Here is a 27,682-nt window from a genome sequence, read left to right as displayed (position 1 = left end):
ACTAAAAAATCTCTTTAGGCATTCATAAACCCAAGGAGTTCTGAAGTTGAGTGTTAGCTTTTGTCCAAAAGGTTTAACAAAGGGCGCCTGGCTGGCTTAGTCAATAAGCATGCAATGCTTGATCTTAGGAGTTGTGAGTTCGAGCCCCATGTGGGGCATAGAAATTTCTTTAAAAAAAAAAAAAGAGTTTCATGAGTCCCTTGCAAAGACACCTACTACAAGGTTGCTTATAAAAGCAAGTAAAGAACCTAAATGTTCTTTAAGTAAGTTATGGTACATCCATGTTATAGAATTATATGCAATGATTTTTTTTAATGAAGTAGCTCTGATATAGAAAGATCTTCAAGACAATTGAGTTGTAGGGAAGCAAGCTGCAGAATAACGTTTAATAACATTTAAGTTTTAAAAATCAAAAGTAAACACGTGCATGTTTACACATCTACTTGCATATATATGTGTGTTAACGTAAGAAAAGGTCTGGAAGGGCCTTCTACAGCTTTTCATTACTAGTTACCTTTGGGGAAGGAAATGCGTTGGGAGAAAGGAGAAGGGGACTTTCAGTTTTTACCCTATTTTACAGGGTAGTTTTGAATTTTTAACTGTAATCATGATCTGTGTTATCACTTATGTAAGTTGAATGAACAAAAAATAAATGGCAAAGGCTCTTTATTTCAAAAATAATGCAAAGTATTTTTTCAAAGAAAAGATAAACATGTTGTCGGACTGGAGCTAGGGAAAGCATGGAGTTTCTGAATTAAAAAAACCCCAGGGGCCGATCCCTAAATGGCTCAGAAAAGGGGCTGCGAAATTGCTACAGATCTGGAGCAGCTGGTTTGCTGGGCAGGAAGTGAGAAGCTGTCACCGCAGGCCCCCCGTGACTGTCCCTTTGGGCCCAGGAGAGATTGCAATGCGCGCGGAAGGCCTGCAGCCGGCAAGCCCCCTGTCCTTTCGTCCTTTCCCAAGTGCAGAAACCGCACTTTTGGAGAAAATGCTGACTGATTTAGACCTCAGCAGCATAAACAGCTCCCAGGGGGTAAAACTTGTCCCAAAGCTGCTTACGGACGAAGTTCACTCAAAGTGCAGGAATGATGACTTGATGTCCTCAGCTCCTTCTGCTCTCTCTCTCACTGGTTGGCTGGAAGAGCATGCACCTATGCCCAGACCCTGATCTGCTGACTTTGTTGCCCTAAAGGAAAAGAAGATATAAAACACTCATCTTATGTTCTCTGACGTTAAGTCTCTGCTCTTTAGGCTTAAAATACTTGGGGCAGGGGAAGGGGGGCAATAGGGCGGCGGAGGGGGGAGGGAGGGGGGCACACATGCCTGCCCACTGCAGTAGCTTCACTGTTAACCTGTTCGGGCCTAGAAGTGTTCCTCATCTATAAATGCAATTTAAAATCTAAGCCATGAATGTTTTATTTATTAAAACAACAGGTTTACATGAAAACAAAAAACGAAAACAAAAACAACACACACACACACACACACACACTAACCTTAGAACCAGGCCACAGCAGACACCAAACATGAGCTAGTGTCTCTCAGAGAATTGATCAGACCTCAAAAGAATAAAAGAATTAATCTAAATGGTGCTGGGGTGCCTGGGTGGCTCAGTCGGTTAAGTGTCTGCCTTCAGCTCAGGGCATGATCTCAGGAGCCTGCTTCTCCCTCTCCCTCTGCCCCTAACCCCCCACTCATGCTCTCTCTTGGGCGCACTCTCTCTCTATCTCAAATACATAAATAAAATCTTTTAAAAAATTAATCTAAATGGTGTTAGCATAGTCCTACTGCTTATCTTAAATTAATCCAGCAACTTCATTTGTTCCTATTTTAAATATGTGCATAAGTGGAAGATTGGAGTGGTACCATTGTGTTCAGCTAGTCCAGACCTATTAATGAATTAATAATGACACACTAACAACTAATAGTTTCTGAACACTTACAGCATCGAATGTATTGAATGCACTGAACACAGAGGCAAGAGTTGTGCTATGTGTCTGATATACTTCATTTTGTTTAATCCCATAACACTTAGACATAAGTACTATTATTATCATCAGCCCCATTTTACAGATAAGGAAACTGAGACCGACCAAGAACACACCACTGGTAAATGGCAGAGCCTATATTCTAATTCATGTTAATTTGATTTCAAAACCTGTGCTCTTAATTGCTGTGTTACTTATGGAAAATCTATTCTTCTGATGAACAAAAGCTTGGTTCTGAACCACCTCAGCATTTGTGCCTGGAATTCAAACCAGGTAGCTTTGGTGGTACCAGAACAAAGCTTCGTAAGTGTCAGCCTTAGTTTGCCCATCCCTAGATGGGAATGATACTACTCGACCCCATTTCACAGTGTTGTTATGGGAACCCAAGGGGGCAACTCATGTAATGTACTTAGCGTGGTATTTCACACATAGCAATTGCTCAATAAATATGTAATACAAATAACTAGTACTTGCAAAAGAGTATCAGTAGACATAGGAGCTGAACTGGTTTACCAGTTCACAGCAAACACCTTGCAGAAAATAGGGTCTGAGTCATGGGATACTGTACAGAGAGGGAGACTCTTGATGGAAGGACTGAAGAAGCCATGAGAATTAAGTCCACCTACTTGATGATTTTACTTGGCACTGGAATCCACCCAGGCAGAATGGGCTGGCTACTTTATCCTCCTTTCTATCCTCTGACCAACAATGCTATCTTAGTGAAACAGAGTTAAAATGAGCTCAACCCTACTTGAAAGTTGCTAAGAGAGCAGATCTTAAAAGTTCTCACAACAAAAATCCAAAACAGAACACTGGAACTATTTGAGGTGATGGATGTTAACTAAGGTAATTGTGGTAATTATTTTGCCGCATATATGTATATCTTATCATTACCTTGTACACTTTAAATGGATACAATGTTATATGTCAGTTACACCTCCATAAAGATAACGGAAAAAAAATCAGCTCAACGTGCTCTCTAAAGGGGGAGAAAGCCACGAAAGGGCAGCATTAAAGATGTTTGGGTAAAGAAATAAAGGAAGCCTTACCTTTTGAGATTTATTATTTTAAAGAGAGAGAAAGAGAAAGAGCACTCAGGCGTGAGGGGGGTGGGCAGAGAGAGAGGGAGAGAGAGAATCTCAAACAGACTCCCCGTTGAGCTTGGAGTCTGACATGGGGCTCGATCCCAAGATCCTGGGACCCTGAGCCAAAAGCAAGAGTCTGATGCTTAACCGACTGAGCTACCCAGGTGCTCCATGGAAGCCTTACCTTTTGAATAACAGATTGATAGTTTTCAAACTGTGTTCCATGGAACCTGCTTCAGGGGTTCCAGAAAGGTTTTCATTAGGATTTCACTATTTAAATATAACTTGGCTTAATAATCAACAGACATACTCCAGTTATAAATCAAATTTAAATTCGCTGGAGACTTCCAACTGAGTTAACTTGGGAGGTTAACTTATTTTTATGAAGATTTCAAAAATAAAATTCCCTACTCTTTTTCTTTACTGAAAAGAATTCTGGAATTTGCAAGACAGCTTTTTAAAAAAACAACAGAAAAACAACAAAACAAAATATTATTTATAATCATATATATGTCTATGTGAACTTGGATTTTCTTAATCCTATGTGAGCAAAACAAAATTCATAACTGGGTGCTGAGACCAATAAAACACTGCCACTTTCAAAATATCATGGTCATCAAGTAGCCTCCTCATTGTTCTCATTAATTTTACAAAGTTAGCTTATAAAAGGAATGTATATTAATAAAATGTGATATAAAATACTACATATACCCTCAGTAAAGTTCTACGTAAGATTTTTTCAAAAAAGACTGCTACTAAATGAAAAGTTTGAAAACCTCAGCCTTAGCTCATTTGGACAATGGGGTGGGGAGGGTGAAGTCCCATGCATAAGACCCTCAGGTTTCTGCTCTACCCCCTGTTTCTCTGTCCCTGCCCAGACCCCTGCAGCTCTGAGGCTCTGTCAGCAGGCAGAGGTGGAGATGAGATTCGAAGAGCTAACACAGAGTTTGCGGCCCTTTCCTGCTTCGAGGGTCCACCACACACAATGGTGGCCCTGCTTCAATGCCGAGGAGACCTCCGCCAGTCCCTCCTTCCTTACTCTAGTTCATACCTGCTTGGAAAGCAAAACAAGCAAGTCTTGCTAAGATCTCAGGGCTTCCGGTTCCTTGTCTCAGCTTTGGAAAATCTGCACTGTTAACTGGGAACTTCCTTTCTGCTTTGGCATTCTTCAATTTAATCTATTAATCAGTGAAATCTGTTCATGACATGCCAGGAGGGAAAATACCAACAGGAAAGGGTGAAGACAAATAGAAATATTGAGCCTGGCCCCATTCCTCTGGGAAAATTCCAGAAAGATAAGGGGTAGATGGAAAGGTGAAGACCTAGAAGAGAAGGCATGTGAGACAGATAGGAGCTGTAAAACTTCGCATTTAAAAAAAATTTTTTTTTTTAAGTAGGCTCTACACCCAGTATGGAGTCCAACGTGGGGTTTGAACTCACGACCCTGAGATCAAGACCTGATCTGAGTTCAAGAGGCAGATGCTTACCTGACTGAGCCACCCAGGTGCCCCAAAACTTTGCACTTCTGCATAAACATTTGTAAGACTATATTTTATAATCTAGATTAGCTCATAACTAATAGAAGAGCCATTATTTTCACTATAATTTTCCAAATAAATGTGGTCACCCTCAGGGCGCCTGGGTGGCTCAGTCGGCTCGGGTCGTGATCCCAGCGTCCTGGGATCTAGCCCCGCGTCGGGCTCCCTGCTCAGCGGGAGGCCTGCTTCTCCCTCTCCCACACCCCCTGCTTGTGTTCTCTCTCTCGCTGTGTCTGTCTCTGTCAAATAAATAAATAAAATTAAAAAAAAAAATGTGGTCACCCTCAAACACCGCAGCTTCAGTTTCATTATATCTTGTTATTTAGCCATTATGCAAGTTAAGCCTACTTCAAACGTAAAACCTCTGTATTGCAAAAATGTTTCCACATTTATGCAGAAACATTTCAGGTTCAAGGAATGACACATTATTTCAAGCTAGAGGAATGACAAAGAAGATGGGTAATCACTTAAAGCGGGTTGTTCATCTGAACTGTGCTAACACCTCATATATTTATCCTTTATGTGTTTAGATACCCAGAAGAGTTGGAGACTTACGAGTTTTGGTAACTTTCCAGTGTAATCTGAAGATTCTATCAGTCTAAAACAAGACCAGCCGTAATTAACTGTTGAAGACGAGTCGTGGGTTCATGGAGGTTCAGTATTCTATTCTCTCTACTTTCTTACAATAAAGTTTAAATATGTATGTGTGTATTTATTTATATAATCTGCTCTCCCTGAAATCTATTTTAGAATAGATCCCATCAGTCAGCTTCATCTAAATCTTAGTGTGACAGAAGTCACGCACTAACCAGCCATCCCTAAGAAAAAGAACTATTTCTCCCTGTTCCCTTCAGCTCTGCTTTGCAACTTTTCTCCTTGGATTTCCTTCTCACACGTACCTCATTCCATCATTCCCAGTTCCTGTTCTCGAATGTCACTATAGACTTTCTGTCCGTACATCACTCCCTCAGATATCTAAATGGAGAAGAGAATAATCCTGAGCCTAAGGTAATTAAAATTCTATGATATATCCTATAGTTCGGAGTCAGCAGACATGATTATAAATAAATGCCTCCAGCAAGAATAATGTAAGACTGCTCCAAAATGGGCAAAATGATTTTCCAGAAATTCAAAAACAATAAATGAATCTACCCCCATATCACTCTTGCAGAGGTCTTACAGTCTGTGTGCACAAAAACCAATAGCTTGCAAAGAATTTTAACCAGATTGTGGGGGCCCCCGGGTGGCTCAGTTGGTTAGGCATCTGCCTTCGGCTCAGGTCATGATCTCGGGGTCCTGGGATCGAGCCCTGCATTGGGCTCCCTGTTCAGTACGGAGTCTGCTTCTCCCTCTCCCTCTGCCCTTCCCCTGCTCCTGTGTATCCATGCGGATTCTCTCTGTCAAATACATAAATAAAATCTTTCAGAATTTTAACCAAATTGTGAATAGCAGGGGGAAAAAAGAAAGAGAATGGTATGTTTGCGCTTGGGCAAAACTGTAAGGATTAAAATTATGCCTTGTCATTTTCTCTGGCTTGCCGTGGGGCACTTTCCCTGTTACCTTCCAAAATACTGAAGTAGCTATCAGATGTTTCACTTAACTTCACTTTCTATCAGTTCCTCGGTGATGTCATCTTTTCCCCTTCTTCTTCTATTCTTCTCTTCCCGCCTGTAACATTAACAAGCTAAATGGGACCAGTAATCAATTGTCCTCTACTCTTCTTAGGTTCTTCCATGCAAGCTTCTGCTTGATAATGAAGCACTTGTTTTTACTCAAAGACCTCTTCTAGGTGTGAAGCTTCAGATGTGAAAGGGACAAAGGAGAGAAGAAAATGATCTCTTTGAAGACAGAGAGTGTCTCTTTCACGTCTGAAGCTTCACGCCTAGAAGAGGTCTTTGTTAATGTTACAAGGCCTACCATACTTTCCAGCAGTTTCTGCACATCACAATCCTGCTCTAACTTCATTTTACAAGTTAGGAAAACCTGAGTCCAGATTTATCCAGTTACTTTAAGAAGCCTCTCTTGGCATCTAGACCAACACCACCTTCCCCTCTGGGCAGGAGTTCCTGTAGACCAGCTACGTACCAGGACACTAATGACAACCTTGAATGTGTGTGGCTCATTTTTCTTCCAGCCACGAGAACAGCAGATCCAGGCTGACCCCAGGGAAGTGGCTTATCGCTCAGTCTAGCACACTCCTCTGTGGATGCTCTCCAGCCAGACCAAACAGGAACACAACTGGGGTTGAACGAATCGTGTTTAATGCTCATGGCAGTGAGACCACACATGGTGGGGAAGCATGGCGCAGCTCAGTAAGAGCGTGCAGAAAGAACCTACGGGATTGGGGCTTCAGTTGGGTCATTTGGGGGAGGGTCCAAGGAACAGGGGTTCACTCTGGATTGGGAGCTGTCTGGAAGTGGGGATAATTCTTTGGTCGTGGCTGACGCTGAATCTCACCTGGGACAGTGAGTAAAGGGGCGGCAGTGACTCAGGTTTGGTGGGAGGGAGGAATGTTTGGCAGTTTGTGGTTTGCAGTGACCTTGTTTTTGCCTGTGCGTAGATAAAACTATGAAGGGGTCTTGTCTCTTGTGTCACTTCATCACGGTCACAGCATGACCTTGACTGAGGCTGGTGTTCCGTGACATTGTTTGTGTCCAGCCGTAAAACGCCGCGGCCCGGCCGGAGCCACCGGGTCAGCTCCTAACAACATCCAAAACGTGGCTGTCGTGAGCTAGTTCCCGCCTGTCGGGGCTGTTTTTCTTGTTCTCCGCTCGGTTTGGTCTTGTCTTTGGGGCCTGGAAGATGTGGGGAGGATTAGATCAAAGGAAGCAGGATAGCACGGTGCCCCAGAACGTCTTCATCACTGACACTAGTTCCTCTAGGCTTTCCATTGTTCTCGGGAGTTGTGTTTTTATCCCCCTCCAGCATCTGTGCAAGAAGGGCCCCTTTGCCAAATACCATTCATTAGCACCCTGAGCCCAACATCATGTCCAACATCTGACTGAGGGGAAGGATCTCCAGCATCCTCCGACCAGATGCCACAGTGAGGACTTGAACTCAGATCGGACTCAGCTCTTGAGCTGTTGCTTGCCCCACGTGCTCTGTTGAGAGCACCTGCTAGTGACCCCCCCCCCCCCCCCCGCCGGCCCACTGGAACCTGGAGCTGAGTCCAAGTCCGGTAGGGCTCTTCCACACTACTTCTGAATGAGACTAAAATTCTTCTGTCAGTGATCCAGATCAGGGCAGTAACAGAAATGGCACGGCCTCTGTAGGCTGTACATCAGCTAGAGGTGCTTGTGGGGTTCATTGGGGCTCACCTGACCCTGCGGGCAAACGTAGATTGGGCCAGGTGCAGGAGCGAGACCCAGGCTAGAAGGGTCTTAACCTGATTCCCCTCCTCTGATGCCTCGGAGAGCCCCACCCCCTTATTCTTCCACATTCTGTCCAAATTCTCACTTGAGGGCAGATTCTGAGGTAAGTCTGTCCCTCATAAACTGACTTCTCAGAGGACATAATTGAGAGCCAGGGCCATCAACGAACATCCAGGAAGAGGGATCCTCTCCACTCCACAGCCTTCACCCCTACTTCTGCTGACGCCTCAGATTGGCACAGACGACCTACATAGGCTGGCAACTCATACTTATTTTTGTTCTCTGGCCTTGGTGGGGGGCGGGGGGGTTGCAGAGATGGAAAAATATGCAGAAGCAACTTTTCACTTTTTCAATCAATTTATTCTGGGGGAGGGGGACAGAGAATTAGTCTTCACACAGGTTTCATAAAATATTTTTCTACCCCTCAGCATGGGATACAGGCAATTCTCAACCTGGAGATGAGCTCTCTAGTGAAGATATTTAGCTTGCTTCAGGAGGGATGAAGGCTCACTCTTAAATTGTTCCTGTGTTTATTTTCAGTTATCTCAGCACAGAATGTTCTCTCAGGCAAGGTCAACTGAGAGACTCTTTAATAAAAATGCAGTTGAGTTGAATCACAGGAGAACTTGGTTAAATACATAGAAACGGTGGCTTCAACTATCAAATTATTTTGCCTCCTGCCAAGTCAAATCCACAGCTATGTTTTCTTCTCCAAGCTCCGTAGTACGAGGAGGAGGTAAGCACAAAATAGGGTTTCAACCCACACAAGTGCCCGACCTTCTCATGGCGAGCCTCAGTGGAACCTCACACTGCCTTAATGGAGCCCGTGTGCTCACTCGAGGTAGGGGAGAAAGTGAAGACGCATCTCACAACATGACTAGGATACCCTAGGGTCATTAACACTTTATTATGAATCATCATGTGGGAAATGAGCACAAAATTAGGAATTCTCTTTACAACATTTAATGTTTCTGACTGGTGTCTCACAACCAAAATGAAGCTTCTCATTTGTAAGCTCCTCACGTGCTTCGCTCAAAGCACTCTGAAAACATAAGGGAGCTCAAAAAGGAGAACACAGGTTGCTAAGTCAATAAAGTCACTGAGTCATATAGCTTAGAAACGCTCATGCCCGGATTGGTTTTGCTAACGTTTGGACAGGCTGTTAATTATTTGGTAATAATGTAAAAGGATTGTTTATTTTATTCATAAAACCCTGTTAAGACATTCAAAATTCTGGCTCCTCTGACATGAAATTAAGAGTCAAAATGCTCAGGGCCATTGCTACAATGTAACAGATTTACACTGTTTTTAAAAATGTGCTGTCCCTCAGAGGAGCAGGCAGGGAGGCAAGTGGGGCTCCAAGAGGGGGCCCGAGGGAAGAAAGGGATGGGCCTGCTTTATCTAACTGCCCATCTGCTCCGTGAGACCCAGGCCAAACCCAGGCCAACCGCCAATCAGTGCTCAGCTGTGAATTCCCCTCAGGCGCAGTATTTCCATAATTTAAATTTCTTTTCCACAGACTTTTTTTTTTTCCCTGAGGTAAACAATGAGAAAGGGGGTCCTCTCTGCTCCCCTTTGTTGTCCCCCAAGTCCTAACAAATCTGGCGTGTAATAGGTGCTAAATAATCACTTCATTAGAAATCTCTCCACTTGGGGCATCTTTAGGACAAGTCTAAGTGGTTTGTCTTTAGTACCATCCCCACAATCAAAATCTTCCCTCAGGGGGGAAAATGACTTCGCAAGGATTTTTATCTGCATGTAAATAAATAGAGGTAAAGGAAGCCTTCTTCTGTTAAAGGTGTTTTAGGTATCAATGTACAGAAATGGCGGATAAATGGAGAACACATCTCATTCCCCAGAAACTGGGTTCTGCTGGTGGGGACACACCTATCCTGCATAACCCCATTTAACAGATGGACAGAACCAGGCCTAGAAAAGAGACTTTCCTAAGGTCTTCCCTTCCTACAACAGTCATGATGGCTCCAGGTGGCTTCCCAGTTCAGTCAGGTTTGGCTGACTTGCCCCGAGAGAAGACAGATGGAAACTGGTCTGTTTTTATTTCCCATAATTGGGCCCAGGCAAATGCATTCAGATGACAATCTCCTGCCCACACATGGACCCCTTGAAGGGACTGGACTGGGGAGCAGGGGCCGAGCCCTGAGCATCTTAACAGCAAGCTCGAGTCTCCGTCTCGGGAAGGAGACAACATGCTGCTTCCACCCAGCCAGGCCCCTGTAGGGAGTGGTGTGCACCCCGCTGGGGGCCCCCCCACAGCTCAGAAACCATCCAGAAGCCTAGCGGCTGGCTGTCAGTACAAGAGGGCCAGGGTCATACTCCCGCTCGGGCCTAGAAATCAGATTCTGGAAGCCACTTTCTTATTTGCGGAATGGATCTTCTATTTCGTAACTGGTAAAAGGTGATTTTTATATGCAGAGTCCCAGCTAAGGAATTCACTGTGATGTTTAATATACCCGAACCTAATTTTTTTTCCCACCACTGACAGCCTCAATTTGCTATTCCCCAAATATAGGTTTCTGGATTACTTCTGTTGATCTTTTTTTTTTTTACTCAAAAACAGGACTGAGTTACCTTCAGAATACCGACTTTATCAACCTTGACAGTAGCACTGCATTTATAAATCACAATAACCAGAAGGTTCTTTACATTTCCACTGCTTCAAAATTAAGTTTGGAATGATTACCCAGACATGAGACTTGCCAATAACTCACATTTTATAAAAAGGATTTTAAGTCCATGTGTGTAACATTACTAAGATATAATTCTCTAGGAAGGGAATTCCTATTTTATTTATTTTTTTGCAAACAATTTTAGAGGCAGGGTGTTAAACTGATTGAACTTTCACAAGATTGACGTTATTGCTTAAAGTGCTTGAATTGGTTACATTAAAAGAAAATTAAGGTACAGATTATTTTAAATAAAAACTAAACTTTTTTTAGCAACAAAATCAAATGAATGCCATACAAATACAGTAACTATTTTGATTACAAAGAAATGGAAGCCAAAAATAAATTAATGTAATACTGGAAAACAAATTTAATTAGGCAGAAAAGTAGGGAATAATTTTCCCTGACCCATGCCATTTACATGAGTTATTCACAATAGTGCTGATAAATGCCTTGACCATATAATAGCAAATGAGGGCAAAACATTAAGGGCACGATATTTTAATACACGTGAATATACAAAGTTGATCAAAATGCAATGTTTAAAGATAAAATCCATCTGTAATAAAGCTACACTCCAATATCTAAAATAAGTCCTAAGCTCCAGTTAGAACATAGTTCATTGTTAGGCATGCCCATGAAATTAAGCATATCCATGAAAATAAATGCATAGGGACCATTCCTGTCTTTTTTTTTTTTTCCATTTCATCTGAAATCCAAAATATGCCAGGCCGTAAAACCAAATACGACTGGCTTCCAATTTGAACCGACACCCTCTTGTATTGTTCCTTGGCGAACCAGCCCACTTCATGCTGCCTTGGAATGGAAAATGCATCCGTGTAACCGGACTGGATGTCAGCATTTTGCCAAAAGAGGCTTTTAAACAAATGCCTTTTTAGCAAACTGTACCATACATCTAGATGCTCAGCTAGTAAGTAACCAATAAAGCAAATATTTCTTCTTTGTTTTAAGTGTAAAACACTGTAACTTATTCTAAAACCTGCAGCATTTAAAAGAAATACAGCAGGCCTACTCTAACTCCTGCCAGAAAATGACACACAAAACCCCGGCGATTTGAGGGAATATTGCTGAGCCTTTGTGCTATCGTTGACCTCAGAATGGTCTCACACATCTCACATCGTTCTCTGCTTTATACGATGAATGACGGGTGAAAAATAAAGTGTTTGCATGCTACTGTCTTTATGTAAAGTGAAATGATAGGGGGAAATGTAGCTGCCTAGTGTTTGTTCATTTATTGAAGAGGAAAGAAATGATCAGATAGCTCTAAAGTTTAAAAATCTGATGGAGTGTCGGTGGATAAGTGTGTTTTGGTCTTTCTCCAATCTTCTTTTCCTGCATCACACAACCATTTTAATGCCTCTGCATTACCTTCCATACTTCTTCTTTACTCCTAACCTCTCTCCAGGAATACTGAATTCTAACTGACCCTTTCAGTTTCTTCTCTTAAGTCACTGGGAAAAACTCTTTACACATACAAAAAAATAATATTAATAATAATAATAAAGAAAATGCACTGAATCTATGACTTAGCATTTAGATATTACTTCGGTAGGTCTCCAATTGAAACTTTTTGTTTCTAATAAATTAGTTTCAAGAGTCATTTCAAAGATAATTTTAATAGTTTTTCTTATGAACCAGTTCCAAATATATTAGATATGAACCATTTTTTTTAAAAAACTTTGCAACCTGCAGTCAAATATATGGGTTATATATAGTACAAACAGTTCCTTGTATCAGTCACCTTCAATTGCAAAGTGTCTCTCCTTAAAAACAGAATAAATACTCACCTTCTAGGTAATTGATTACTGCCTTTGTTTCATGGAGGGAAAAAAAGACAAAATATTTATAAATATGAATTTGCCTCTAAACAAGGCAAGGTATCACTTGTATAAAACAATAACGTGAAGATCACCCTGTTTTTGTCTTCTCCAGTGAAAAGTAAAACATTTCACTTCAAGCATGAACAAATGAAGTGTCGGCATGCTTATTTAAGTTCTGAGCAATAAACAGTTCAAGACATGTCAAAAACAAGAATCCAGTTTTCATCTAGATAAAGTGCTACGCTCTTCATTTTACAAAATGGCCGCTAACATTTTCGATTTCAATTTTAGTTCACATTATGCCAAACATCTGCATGTTCATTCGCTGACTTATTAGGTAACAAAATAATACGTTCACAGTATATTATAGTGTATGGAAGTCAACTGACTTCCCAAAGGAAGCCAAGATCTAGGACTCATAGTTATTTGTAAGAATCCAAAAACCAGCTCAACAGCAAAACACCAAATTGACCCTTTTAATAAAAGGTACCAATACTCAAATGATCTAATAAATACATATATAACAAAAGTGAAAAAGGTAAAAGTAACTCTAGTGAGATGAGGTTCTTCCATAAACTGTCTTGTCAAGCATTCTAGGAGTCTGAGCCAAAGAGACGCCACCATTTTGTTCATTCCTCCGCCCACCCACTCACACTTCCTCTGACCACATTCACACCCAGCTAACTCCAGTAATCCCTCTAGGGAAGGTTCCACATTAGCCCCAGGGCTCGCCAGCACCTCAATAAACAGACGGAAATGCGAAAAAGCCAACAGCTGTACCACGTGGCCGATGGTGGTGAAGCTGCAGCGCCCGCTGTCCTTCCTGATAGAGAAGGACGTGGGTGCTGACCGGCCAAGGAGAGCTGGGCCGGAAGCAGTCACCGCGGTGTCTCAGCCCGGTGACCACAGACTGCAAAACACCAGCAGGCCTGGAATGACACCCGGGAAAGCTTAGCAGTGCCAAAGAGAGGACAGATACGACTCACAGGACCTCATGGAAGCCGAGGGTCACTAAGAACAGACAGCATAGGGTTATTTTCCTGACGCGTGGTTTTGGTAGAAAGATAAGAAAAGTAACTTCTCACTGTCCACGAAAGCTTCCTCCTCTTGGCTTTGCCTGCCCTGAGCTTCCTACCTTCCTAGCCTCGGGGATTCTCAAGGCTGGCAGAGAGAGAGCACAAGCCAGGGCAGGCGTGAGCCCCCAGGAACAGCTTCTCTTCACCCTGTTCCACCTGGAGGATGGTCTTAGTATTGAGGTTATTCACTGTTCAATGTTTTCACTTGCACAAACTTAAAGCTATAGTTGCAGCCCTAAAAGGTGAACATCTACCCGATTCTTCTGTCCTCCTGGCAGAAAAGAGGCACAGCAGCAAGAACTGGGTAGCGGTGCTTCCAGGGACAAGTTAGAGGAATGCACTGAGACGCGATCCCGGGAGGCATTTAGGCCGTTCAGCAGAGACCCAAAACAGACTGTAGACATTTGCAGGAAATGTCACTCGGCTTCAGCCAGACACAGCCAGTGGTGGGGCATTTACCCAATCCCCAAATTAGCAACTGTTACTCATATAAATCTTACTACAATCTGATTGCAGTTAACACTACCTCAGACTAAAATAAAACCACAAGTAGTGCTGCATGTAAAAAAAAAACAAAAAAAACAAAGGGAGAGAAAGTCTAACAGAGCCAGACCGTCGGACTTGGCGTCGTGTCCCTGGTGGGCCGCTGGGGAGGAAAGTGTGCAGGGAAACCATGGAAGAGTGCTTGGAACATTTCCCCCCATTTGAATTAGTCCCGCAGGTCTTTAAGTTATTCTCTTGACTGATAGAATAAAATATATCCAGATTCTGAATTTTTTGATATATCGGATGTCAGGCCATAGAATTCTTCAATAGCTTGGGCATCTATTTTCTGCAACAAAAGAGACACAAAACAATACCATTGTTTTTAACATGAGGACTGTGAGAAGGAAAGAAAAGCAGGATGAATGAGAAAATGTAAGAAACACTCTTCTAAAATCACAACTGGGAACTCTCAACAGCAACTGGGCAATGCCCCAGACTTGCCGAAGGGGCACAATTACGTAACTTGCAAATTGTTGAGGAGGAAAGCCACCCTTTAATCTCTGAGGCCGCCGTATGTTGGCAGTCTTTGAGGAAGCCAGGGCTTCTTTCAAAGGGTAAGCCGGGGGTCTTGGGAAAAACCTTAATTCTTTCAGGTCATCAGAGATCATTCCCTTTAGTGTCGCCCTATGAGCTAAAGTGGACCCTGTCTGAGAGTAGAATTCTCCCAGCTAGTATTCCTTTACAACAAAATCAATACACGGAACCCTTGATGTGATAGAACGATTTTCAGGTCCAACAGACTGAAAAAGTATTTTTAACAATCAATACAAGAAAATTTGGTATCATGAAAGAATTCTAGTAGAACTTTTTTTTATTTAAGTTTATTATTTGGTCTGTACCAGAGAAGGTTTTGGTCGCAGTGGAAAACAGGACTTACATATAATATAAATATGATTTCAGTGACACAGAGATCCCACATCTATGGCGGATCAGTTAACAAGAACACAGTATTGAGCCCTCATCACACCCCTTTCTGCCTTTCCACAGAGAACGAAGAGCAGCAGGGTTGAGTTACGAGAGAAATGTAAATTGTTTTGAAGCCAGATTAGGGGAAAACAGGCCTGTTTTAGGAAACGTCCACACATGCACATTCCCCAGAATACCCTACAGTGGGGCTAGGGCACAGACTGTAACCTGCATACCAACCTCTACAATGTCATCATCAAACAAAAGCCAGAAGCCATGACTCTTCACAATAGTAATATAATGCCCACGGTTAGGACCGCTGGAAAAGAACAAACAGAAGTTATCAAGTTAACATTTCCTTCTTTAAAAAAACTATGCAGCTCTGCATAAGCAGTGGTTTACGAGAACCAACCCTCTCATCAGGACAGAGAACTGGTACAGGTCATGTCTCCGCCCCCATTAGTTTGGCCACAACGTATGGAGGAAGGACCCACGTGGCGGTGCTGTGCTGAGCCTAAGGGAATCTTTGGTGAAGATGCAAAAATATCGGTCTTCTAAAGATCCTCAGTCCAGTGGGGAAAGCGGATATTCAAGCCTGACAGATACAAACAAACGACGACTGTGCACCTACTGTGTTCCAGGCTCTCTTCTGGCTGTCAGACAGAAAAGCAGTGACGAAAACAAAGTTCCCACTTCCCTGGGGTAAGGCTTGGGTAGGCAGTGAACAAACCAAAATATAAAGATATTTCAAGGGGTAATGAGTGCCATGAAGAATAAAGCCAGAGTAACAGCATGGAAAGAGAGAACAGAAACCTGTCCCAGCTGAGCACAGGATCACAAACGGGTGAATTTTCAACGGACTTTTCCATGCTTCTATCTACAGCTACGGAATAAAAAAATACTTGCTCAAAAGGACTTCCAGCAAAACGCTTTGCATCTCCATATCTAGGGGACTTCTCTCTTATTCTCTTTCTTTCTGATTGGGTAAAGACTACAAATGGCATAAAGAATATTTTTAAGAGTATAGTTAAAAAAAATTTTTTTTAAAAAGTACATTTTAGATTTATTTTGCAATGATAAGAAAGAGCTTGGAAGACAACCTCAAAAGTACCATATCACGGAGTCTCAGGGCCCCGGAAAGGCACAGCGGGGTCTACTCGGGTGTGAGCACGAGCCCGAGCCTCCCCGTGCGGCCAGCACCCCACCTCCCCACCTGCCCTCACCTGCCGCAGTGAACCACCACGGCCACCAGGTCGTACATGCGGTCCAGGTTCACGGCGTCGCTGGAGGTGTTGAAGAGCCGGAGCTCCAGCGGGAAGACCACCCGGTAAGACAGCTTGGTGTACCTGTGGAGCTGCTCCATGTACTTGAACCGCTTCAGGTGCAGGGCCAAAATCATGGGCAGCTTCTTCACTCTCATCCTGAGAAACCACAAAACAGACCATCAGTTGTCCCCCACAGCAGCCAAGGGGACAAGAGCACGCCGCGGCTACACAAATGGACAGCAGGAGGGCTCTCACGGGCTTCAACCCAGCGAACCAACAGACCGCTCCCAAGAATGAAAGGACGCGAGCGTGTGGAGATCTGGCTTCCCCGATGTTCTCGGCGAACGGGGTCACAGCCGGCACGAGCGACGTGCCACAGCAGTTCTCTTTCGGTTTGGTCAAAGGAGACCGTCCTGAATTTTTGTACCAATAAAAAGTAGGACATGCACCTGCTCTCCAGAGAGGAACGGTATTTGGACAACCACACCCCCCGGCACCCCATCTGGAGATAGTGGAGAGGGGTGACAGCTTTTGAGAAAAGGAAGTTGGGGGGAAGACAAGCAGAAGGCTGAAGTTTGGCCTTCCAGGTTCCGAGGGTCGGCCGGGATGCTTCCCATACCACACTGCTGGCCGCCGGGAAGCCAGGCACGCTCGGCGCACACTCACTCCGTGTCAGGCATTCCCCGGGTGTGTTCGCTGTGTCGTCATTCCGAAAATGTAGGGCTTGGCTTAGGGCTACACTCCCCAAACTGGGCTTGCTGGAGCACTGGAGGTGCTCACAGAGGCGGGGTTTCTGGGGCACGTTTGGACAGGGTTATTTTCGATTTTGAAGTTCCTTCCTACGCACTGGCATACTGAAGATTTTGAGAAATCCTACAGTGAAGGAACTGTTCTCTTTTGTTGGATGTGGCCTTTCCCAAACTTACATGAACACAGAAAGCTTTTTTCACTAGGTGACCATTAATATTCCTTGGTAAAAAATTCACAAAAACGGGCGCCTGGGTGGCTCAGTTGGTTAAGCGACTGCCTTTGGCTCAGGTCATGATCCTGGAGTCCCGGGATCGAGTCCCACATCGGGCTCCCTGCTCAGCGGGGGGTCTGCTTCTCCCTCTGACCCTCCCCCCTCTCATGCTCGATCTCATTCTCTCAAAAAAAAAAAAAAATTCACAAAAACAACAGTTTATGTAGGTAATTCTGCTAGAACAGAGGATCTTTGGTCACCTTCCGGGACCCCCCCTCCTTAGTCAGTGGCAACGCTGTATACATTTTCAAGGCATATTATTTGAAAAGGACAAATTTTAAGAGACCACTGTTCAGGAATCTATTGAGGTAAAACCCTGTTCATAAAAATAAACAAATAGCAACGCCAGCAGAAACATAAGAATCGTGGGGAACACCATATTTTACAGGAACACACAATATTTTAATCAATAAAACCTCCAGGGCTGAGCAGAACATACATTTTTGAGCCACACAGGAAGGCCTGGGCTGGCCTTGAGCAGACTGAGATTCTAAGGACGGGGAGCAGAAAGGAGCTCCCCGATCACTCACAACAGTTAACCACCTCTGCCCTCCATTCCCATCTGCTGGAATGACTAACCTTTGATAAGTTTTGATGCAGGGAGGAAAGATGTGCATATCTGGGGCAGGGGCGGGGGGGGGGGGGGGGGGAGCTGCGGAGGCTGGGCAGAGGGACTATTCCGGGCTCAGCTCTAGACTCTGGAAGGTATCAGGCGGCAGTCAGGAGCTCTTGTGTGCTATTCTGAATATTCCACAACTGTGGGCAGGGTAAGTGTAACTCATGGTAAGGCCTCACGGGATAATTAAAATGTCAAGCTTCCTGATTTCTGGGGCAGATAACAGAATCCCTGATTATCATGCACTCTGTCCAGGGGCTGTAACCAGCTGGTGCTGGTAAAAAGATAGGCAAGCACGGATCCCGTATCAATTCAGAATGTGATGACTTATCGCCCACCCATATAACTGATGTGTTATTGAGTTCCTCATGTTTCCATATTCAGTGATTAACTTTTTTAACCTCTTGTGTCTCTGAAATAAGAAGTTCCAACACTGAGGCAATACCAACAGTATTACTAGATATCTACTATGTGTTGTCCTCGTTTCTCCAGGGAGGAAGGCATTTGACTTCTCCAAAGCTCCTCGGCCATGAGCCCATGGAACTGGGATTCAAAATCAGATATGGTTCCTTCCCTCAACACAAAGCCACCCTCCGGGCTAAATCCTTTACGCACCTTTTCTGGGCCTCCTGTTTGCTGCAGCATGTTTCACAATAATATTTCTGTTCACTACACAGTGTTTCTGTGTTGCTGAAGTCTCTGCAGACAAAAATATTTTCAACTCAAAACACAGTCTAAAATGTACTTGCTATACCATATTTTAAACCCTTTATTACCTGTAGGGTAATTTTTTTTTTAATGTTTTATTTATTTTGGAGAGGGAGAGAGCGAGAGCGAGAGAGAGCTCGCACAAAGGGAAAAGGAGAAGCAGACTCCCCGTCGAGCAGAGAGCCCGCTGTCGGGCTCGATCCCAGGTCTCTGAGATCATGACCTGAGCTGAAGGCAGACACTCAACCGACTGAGCCACCCAGGCAACCTGTAGGGTAATTTTTAAGTGAATGTGGGGGAAAAGCAATGAGAAAAGATCTTTCTGATGAGTAGGTGCTGTGACTGCCATTAGACCATGTCTGCTAGACTGGGTTATGATTTCACCACTGGCGATTTTCAAGGAGAGCTTTATTTCATAGGATACACATGGATATATATTAGGGTTTCCAACAGATTCAAAAAACAAATCTCAAGGTTTAACAAGACCACCTGTACCCTGGAGATCAAAAATTACAACAGAAAAATTCCTCACTATTGTAAAAGCCCATCGTTACACTGTAAGTCAGGTCCGAAAAATTGTCAATCACATAAAATCAAGGTGACATTATTGTGTAATGAAAAACAGTCTATCTCAGGTGATCTATATTTTCAAAGGGCACAAAGGGAAAGATAATGAAATTTAATTCATATACAACTGCCCTTAGACTGACATAAGAAAATCCCTAATTAGCAGGAGATGCCTGCTTCCTCCAACCCCCTGCTCCCCATCCCGCACCTTGGCTCCTTTTGAGGCCAAATGCCACTGCCCGATGTTGTATCTGTATTCACCCCTATCATGAGGTTTTACTGCGCTACTTAGAGTTTTCATTTTTTAAATGTCACGGCTTTTCATTCTTTCCTGATCATTGAGATTCTATTTCACATTCCTGTGGTACTGCTTTGAAGGCTGAGAAGAACATCCAGAATATAATACCCTAGAGTCTGGAGAGAGCCTGTGATATTTCTTTATTCATAGGGAGTGTCCTAGCAGCAGAATGATCAGATTTTATTAAACAGAAAATGTTATTTACATGGTGTTATTGACTCATACACTTAAACAGAGCTTATCATAAGAAACCGTAGATGGCTCATGCATTCACTACTCAACCGTTAACTGATAGTCCTCTGGACTTGGTGCTGGGGGCTCACAGAAGCACCTGCCCTCACGCTGCCCCCCAGTCTAAGAGACACGCACAAGTGAGCCAAATCATTTTACAGTAGGCAGTGTTCCGGGCAGGTTAAAAAAATCATTTCACACACTTCTTGCACCTAAAGCCCTCTAGCCCGTCCCCAGTACGCTTAGGAATAAAACCAAATACCTTGCCAAGGCAGACAGGCCCTCGGCCCTCAGACCCCTGACTATTCTTCTGACCTCCCTCCTACCTTCCCTTCCGAGTGCCATGGAGCCTTTCTGCCTCAGGGCTTCTGCATGTGCTGCTTCCCCAGATAGCTCCTTTCCAGATGCTTCCATGGCTGGCTCCAGTCATTGTTCAGAGCTCAGCAAAAATGTCACCTCCAGGGAGAAGACTTCTCTGTCCACCTTCTGCAAATCCACCCAGCCTCTATCCTGTTTGCTGTCTTGTTTTCTTCTGAGCACTCAGCACTCTCTGAAACCAACCTCCTATTTGATCTCTTAACTCCTCTCTCTGTGGGCAATGGTTCCGTCTATCTCACTCACTGCCACATCCCCAGCCCTGAGAACAGGCCTGATGCAGCATGGCACTCCATTTGTTGGCTAAGTGAAGACAGAAGCAGGTGTGTCAAGTCCAGGGGAAAGCACCAAGGAAGGAGAAATGAACTTGAACTGGGGTAACGCACGTCATTTCCAAGAGGTGATGCTGCAGTCAGGTTCTCAGAGAGGGAAAGTGTGCCCAGGTGGGTAAGAGTCAAGGAATCCAGACAAAGGGACTGCTGCAGCACAGGGATATGGAGGCAAGGTATGGAGTGTGTCTTAGAAGCTGGGGCGCACCCCGTGGCTCTAGAATTCCACTAACGGGCCCCAGCGAGGAAAAGACCTAATCAGTGCTTTTGAGAAATACCATTTCTGGTAGCACTATGGAGGAAGGATTGGAGGGGCCGAAAAGCAAGAAAACAATTTAGAAGGCAATTATACTCAACTCTCAGATCTCAGATGCTTGGTGCATAACAGAGACTCAGACTTAGCTGAATGAACACAGGCTGACTCTTCAACAAAGTAACTGACGTGAATGCTTTTCTTGGCCTACACAGGGCTGGGGTGGAACTGGTGGGTGGGGCGCAGGGAGAGGGTGAGGAGAGTTTGGATGATGGTGGAGATTCACCTCATTGGGATGTATACCACAGATGTACCTCTTCATCCAGCTGAAGAATCGGAATCATCAAGGCAAGCACAGTGGTGAATAAGGAATTAAAACACTTTCTACTCTTGTTCTTCAAAGAAAGCTTCCTGAAGTATTTGCAGACCCAGAGTGGAAATATACCAAAGTTAGTACTTAATTTAAAGGCCCGATTTACAAATAACCACCACCCTGCCCCGCCCCAGCTGGCTGGAGGCTCCCCACCCCCGGAAGGACACAGTAATGCTCCCAGGGCATCTGTGGGTGGAGAACGGGAAAATGAGGCTAGGTCAGGAGAAGGGGCTGACCCCAGCAGGTAACTGAGGTACAGCAGGTCTCTTGGTCGATGCTGCACAGCTGCTCTGCGCCGCCTCCCAGGAGCCAAGGTGACCTATACACACCTGTAACCTGTTTCCCGAGGCACACCAGTTGGGAAGCTTTGTTCTAAGGAAGACAGCAGCAACATCAGCAGTTCTCCTGGCTGCCCGTGAGAATTACCCAGGGAGCTTCCAAAACAATCTCAGTGCCTAATCCCTCCCCCTGACCCCCACTCAATTACATTAGGAGCTCTCCAGGTAGAGCAGGCGGTTCCAATATGCTTGGAAGTCTGAGAGGCACTGATCCCAGTGCTTTGCCACCCTTAACATGCATTTGCATCACCTGGAGATCTTGTCAAAATGAAGATTCTGGTTTGCTCATTCGTTCTTGGGAGAGGCCTAACATGCCGTTCTAATGAGCTCCCAGGTGATGTCACTGGTGCTAGACCACGGACCACCGTCTGAGCAGCAAAGACCCAGAGCAGTGGATCTCAAACTCTGGTGGTATTAGAATCACCTAGAAAATTAATTAAAAATAGAGGCCCAGGCTCACTGAAGTTGACTACGGGCTAGGCCCCTATTTTTGCCAACTTCCCCAAGGTGATTATCATACACACCAAAATTTGAGAACCATTGATTAGAGTTTTAAAGAAGACTGAAAAAAGAAATCCACGAGAAACACATGTCAAATATTAGGAAATACTATTATGTATCAATAATAACCAAACACAGGTCAGAGAAATAAATAAATAAGCACGTGGCAACAGATGTGTGGTGGGGATGCATATGAACTTCGTATACAGAAGAAGTTTCTCAGGGGCGCCAGGCTGGCTCAGTCAGTAGAGCGCATGACTCTTGATCTCGGGGTTGGGCGCTCGAGCCCCACACTGGGTGTAGAGAACATTGAAAAGAGGTTTCTCAAAATAAGTAGAAAAGGAATTCGTTTTAGAGAAGATAAATTTTTAAAACAGAGCTACGGGAGAATGAAGAGCTGCTTCCCTCCCAGCTGACTTCTGCAGCACTGGGAGAACAGGCATTTTAGATGCGAGGAAGACAGCTCAAGGGACAGCGGTTTCAAGAGGTGGAACTTCAGGGAAGGTTTCTGTGAAGGAGTTACTCAGGCACTGAAGTGAAAGGCAAAAAATACCCCAAATGCCATGGAAGGATAATTAAGATAAACTTCACGTTTCTGAAGTTTTTGCCTGAGGCCATCCCTAAGCTGTTCAAAAGAAGAAAAGAAAAAACTTCCTCGGTGTTCACTTATGATACGGATGGCTCACCTGGCCTGAGACATGGTACTGACGTTTGAAATGGGAGGATTCTAGTTCAGTTACAGTATGGATCTAATGGTTCCCATAGCCCTGTATCCTGAACATAACTACTATTTACTTCATCATTCCTCTGGGACTAAAGCCATGAAACCATACTGGAATTAACCATCTGGAAGGAGGTGGCAGAGACCTTACATTCAAATCCTACAATTTTAGCTTGATTTATAACTTCTTTTGGGTCATCAAAATGAAAGAAAGATGACATATCACATCAGAAGACATATGCAGACATAGTAAGAAGAAAATTCATAGTTCTAATTTTAAAAACAAACCCTTAAGAATGCAAACTGAACTGAACCATGAAAGGGACCTAAAAAATTGTAATCATTCCTTCTCATTTGCCTCAGATGGAAAATGCTAGTGGATCAGCTGGGCATCACTGATTCCCTGGGCCTTTCTGGGCACTTTGTTCTTTTGGGATAGATTAGAAAGCTGCCACTCCTAGCCCAGAACTCTGGGAGTGTGAGGGTGAGTGGCAATACCCAGCCCAGGCCCATCTTCCTGTTGGAGAGGTGAGATCTCAGGCACATGTGAGGGCAGGTATAGGTAAGTCAATCAAATCTAATGTTTAAAAGGCATCCAGGGACGCCTGGATAGCTTAGTCCATTGAGTGTCCAACTCTTGGTTCGGCTCAGGTTATGATCTCAGGGTCTTGAGATCGAGTCCCTTGTCTGCACCTGGGGGAGTCTATGAGATTCTCTCTCTTTCCCCCCTCTGCCCCTTCCCCTGCTTGCTCTCTCTCTGGAATAAATGAATAAATCTTTAAAATTTAAAAAAAAAAAAAAAAGGGCATTCCAAAGCTCTTTCATACTCTCCCACCCCCGCTTTAACATCTCCAAATGTCTCCAGCCTGCCTTCCTCAGGTATGCATGACCCACACATACATTTCTCAAATCAACCAACCAATCAATAAAGGTAACATAAATCTGAGTTACATTTCTTCATAACAAGTTTCCCCAAAGATTAAAATCATAACTCGCCAGTAAGCCCTTTACCTGGCTGACTGAGATCGCAAAGCTACAGCCACTGCCATCTGCCCTTTTGAGCAGCCCAGGAATTTCTTAGAAGGGAGGAGAAGCAGTCAACCTAACCAAATTCTCCCTAACACCAACTCGTTAAAAAAAAAAAAAAAAAAAAAAGGCGGGGAAATAGGCAAGTAATATCTTTCCTCCCATTCCTTCATCTGCAACTGAAGTTGGCAAAACCATAACTTTTCCACTCCCTGTGATTATTAGACCTTGGGGAATCAAAGATGGCTTCTTGTCACTGGAATATTAGGAACCCATGCATACACAGAACCATTCAGAAGAACAAGAGGCCACCCTGGCCTACAAAACACTTTGCCTGTAAGAGTTAACACACTCGTCCTAGACATCTGGACCTGAGGCACCTGGACACACGGGCTGGTGCACCACACCAGCAGGAAACGCCATGTAACTAATTCATCAGTGCGGGGAGCAGAGGGGGACCTGGGGCCCTGGGAAACCGGAAAACAATCAGGGCCCTCGCCACCCACTCACGCAACACATGACGGCAGACGAACCAAGAAGCTCTTCCATGTTGGCGCTGGTGCCGTCCCCCCGGAAGATGACTTTCTAACAGCCAACCACCACTAGTCCCCTTAAGGTCTCCTTCTAAAAGGTTCCAAGTAACCTGGACTCCTGAAGTAACACTTCTGTCACCCAATCGCCATTGGTAAAGATCCACAGTGTCTTGTTAGACACTCTAAAATGTCTCTGAGCTATGGTACCCCAAGCAACGGGAGGCCTGCCCTGACCGTGGGGTCCACACTGGCATTCCCACAACCCACCACTCTGGAGACCTATTTAATTTCCTTCAAAGCATCAAGCATCGCCTGTGGATTCCCCCTAGGATGTAAGTGCTGTGGGAGCCGGAACGTGTCTGATGCTCGCTCCTCCACGCCCAGTGTCTAGAGTAGGGCTGGGCTGCTTCTAAGCCCTCACAACCTACTGAGAGCAGGAGGGGGAAGAGGAGGGGGAAGGGGAAAAGGGAATCATGTCTGTGTGTCGACTCTGGGCACATTTCCAATGTTCAAGTCAACACACAATATGCCTGGAATCCAGGGCATGTGCTCTTCTGCGCTCCGGGTTCCTTGCCTTCTCTCAACCCTAACAAGGAGGAATTTCTTTCCATCACTCATCTCCACAGAACGCTGAAAGATGGAGGAACAGACGGTTCCTCCACTGGTTCTCAACTCAAAAGGACATAATTTTTCAAAGTAGCTTAGAAAAAAAAAGAGTAATGGTAGGCATGGGTAATGTGTATTAATCGTGTGTGTCAGAGAGACAAAGATGAGAGAGAGAGAGAGAGAGAGACTGATGAAAGCCAAAGCCCAAATCTGGATTAAAGATTAAAACTTATTTTTAAACTTAAGGACTAATGACTTCCACTCGATCCTCTTTCTTCTCAGCAGGATCCTTCTTCTCTAGACCACATATACTTATTTTTTAATCTCTCTTGGGAAAGAAAAAATAGAAAATAATAGGATTATATGGGTTTAACAGAAAGGAAGATTACCTCCTAAGGAAATACAGTATTCCCCGCCCCCCCACCCCCACTTATTTACTAGCCTGATCAAAAGCTCAGATCACTGTCAGAATTCATGAGGTTACCTCAGACAGTGGGTAATAGATGTATTCTGCTCCACATCGACAGAAAGGTCAAGAAAATCTTCATCTTTGCTACTAACCTAAAGCAAAGAAAAAAAGTATTAGGTACAAAATATGTAAGAGACATAGTAGATAAAATTTTGAACACCTACAGGTAACCAAAACCCAAAACTGCAGGCCTGGTCATGTGCAGTTTTGTATACTCACTGGCAATGAGTTACACTGAAAACAACCCAATCTAGAGAAAGTCCCAAATTCTCGATTTACCTGAATTCCTGTTCCAGCTTTAATTCAGAACTTTTAATAATTAGCACTCAACCAGATCTCGCTTCCTCTCCATTCACTTTCCCCCTCATTTCAAAGTAGGAAGTATCAGACAAAACACCCATAGAGCCCAAACTGGCAGAATGAGAAAAAATGGAAAAAAAGACAAGAGACTTCTAAAACTCACTACTCAGAGAGTCAACCTCTGTGAGGCCGTCTGCATCTTCCAACCAGTCCCTTGAAGTCACTGGCTCCAGAGCCTCATCATCCAAACTGTGCCTGGGGCCAGGGAGATGATGGGTGCCGGGCTGGCGGGGTCACACTAACCACATGTGCACCTGTCCCTGAGCCACGGAAATGGCCATCATTGCAGAGCCCTGGGCTGTCTGTGATCAGCTGGACCTGGAGCTGGCCTGGAGCCCTGGCTCACACATGCCACCCTACAGCGGACTGCTCCCGGGAGCTGGCTCACTGGCCCCGCTGTTTCTTGGCCCCTGCCATTCATACCACACCAATCCTGGCTCTCCTACTTACTGAGGTTCACAGAATTAAACTGCTTGCATTCCAGCCGTTGACTGGCAAGCCTGGAGTTTTACTCTCTTGCAGGGGGAGGGACAAACTAGCTCAGCAACAACCTTGAAGTGTTCAGTCAATTGGCAGCAAAATGAGAAAACACTCCTTTAAGTGGGACAACTATCCTATGACCCAATACTCCACTGCTAGGCCATTATCTAAAGAAATATTCAGAATGTGGACACAGTCTTTTATACTTTTATTAGTACACATAAGCAAGGGTGTTGAGAAAGACTTTCCAGTTCCATATCCTGTCTCTGCCACTTATGCAGTGGGTGACTGTAGGCCAGTTACTCAGCCTTGGTGTACCTCAGTTTCCTCATCTATAAAGTGGGGACACTAAGAGTATTTCACCAGGCTGTTGCAAAGATAAAATACATGTAAGGTGCTTTCAAAATTAAACACTCAATAAATCGGGGGAAGGGGTGTAAAAATTGTAAATGGCCTAAAATGGGCAAAGAGCTGGGAATGGTTTACTACACGGTGGGTATGATATCATATTAAATGAGTAAGTAGACTACACAACCTTCTATAAGCGAATTCCAGTTTTGTATAAAAAAAGGCATGTATACATTTACATACATACACATGCCCTTACACATATACACACACTATTCTGCCCTTTTTTTTTTTTTAAATGGCACTTGTTACTGCTATGGTAGAATGCATGAAAGGCCCAAATCTTCACCACCGCCTACACTGGCTTCCTTGCTGTATGACTTTACAGATCCTCTCATCAAGAGATATGCTTCCCATCTTTGATTCTGAGTTCAGCCATACGACTTGCTTTGGCCAGTGGGAAGTTAGGGGACATGTCATAAGCAGAAGCTTGAACAAGCACTTACAAAACTGCTCTCTTGCATTTCTGTCATCACCATAAGAAGGATAAGCCCAGGCTAGGCCACTATTTTTTTTAAAAGATTTTATTTATTTACTTGAGAGTGCCTGAGAAGGGGGAGAGGGAGAAGCAGACCCCCGCTGAGCAGGGAGCCCGACACGGGACTCGATCCCAGGACCCCGAAATCCTGATCTGAGCCGAAGGCAGATGCTTAACCAACTAAGCCACCCAGGGGCCCCCAGGCTAGTCCACTATTCCCAGGAAGAAGATGAGAGACCCATGAAAGAGAGCTGTTCTCACTAAGGTGCCCCAGCCAAGCCCAATCGAGAGCAAAATGCCTAGCCAGACTGCAGACATAGAAGTGAGCCAGCTGAAATACAAACAAACAAGTTCAGCCAGGGCCAGCCTAGATCAGGTGACCCTCAGCCACCCCACAGTTGAATGAATTATAATAAATGATAGTTGATTTAAGTCTCAGAGTTTTGGGGTGGTTTGTAACAAAGCAATAGATAACCAATACAATGATTTCATATTATAAATGTTTTATTTGTATTTTTTTTATCGTCTGACTCTCCCTCACTAAAATGAAAAACTGGTTCCAGTAATGACTAAGATCTTGCCATTCCTACACTCCTCCAGAAAACTATAAAACTCAGCTAACTATAAACACAAGCAGCTACCTGAAGGTGTTGGAGAATAAACACAGACAGGTAGATGGGGAGTCCACACC

General features: G+C 44.2%; 1 protein-coding gene across 3 annotated transcripts in view; it reads right to left on the bottom strand.

Annotated features, from left to right (window-relative positions):
• Positions 1-10,310: 10,310 nt before the first annotated feature.
• USP46 (ubiquitin specific peptidase 46) overlaps positions 10,311-27,682 on the bottom strand; it is a 55,484-nt gene continuing 38,112 nt past the window's right edge. For 2 of the 3 annotated variants that reach the window (XM_044912989.1, XM_044912990.1), the window contains exons 5-9: positions 25,281-25,357; positions 18,553-18,636; positions 16,259-16,456; positions 15,276-15,354; positions 10,311-14,415 (exon numbers count right to left, since the gene is read on the bottom strand). In XM_044912989.1, the coding sequence (XP_044768924.1) occupies positions 14,314-14,415; positions 15,276-15,354; positions 16,259-16,456; positions 18,553-18,636; positions 25,281-25,357 (540 nt within the window). In that variant the 3' untranslated portion in view covers positions 10,311-14,313. The remainder of the gene's footprint in view (positions 14,416-15,275; positions 15,355-16,258; positions 16,457-18,552; positions 18,637-25,280; positions 25,358-27,682) is intronic. The other variant, XM_044912991.1, reaches the window with a different exon arrangement.

The sequence above is a fragment of the Neomonachus schauinslandi genome, chromosome 2 (genome assembly GCF_002201575.2).
Source record: "Neomonachus schauinslandi chromosome 2, ASM220157v2, whole genome shotgun sequence".
NCBI classification, from domain to species: Eukaryota; Metazoa; Chordata; class Mammalia; order Carnivora; family Phocidae; genus Neomonachus; species Neomonachus schauinslandi.
The sequence above is the reverse complement of the archived record's forward strand: the minus strand, read 5'-3'. Positions and strand labels throughout refer to the sequence as shown.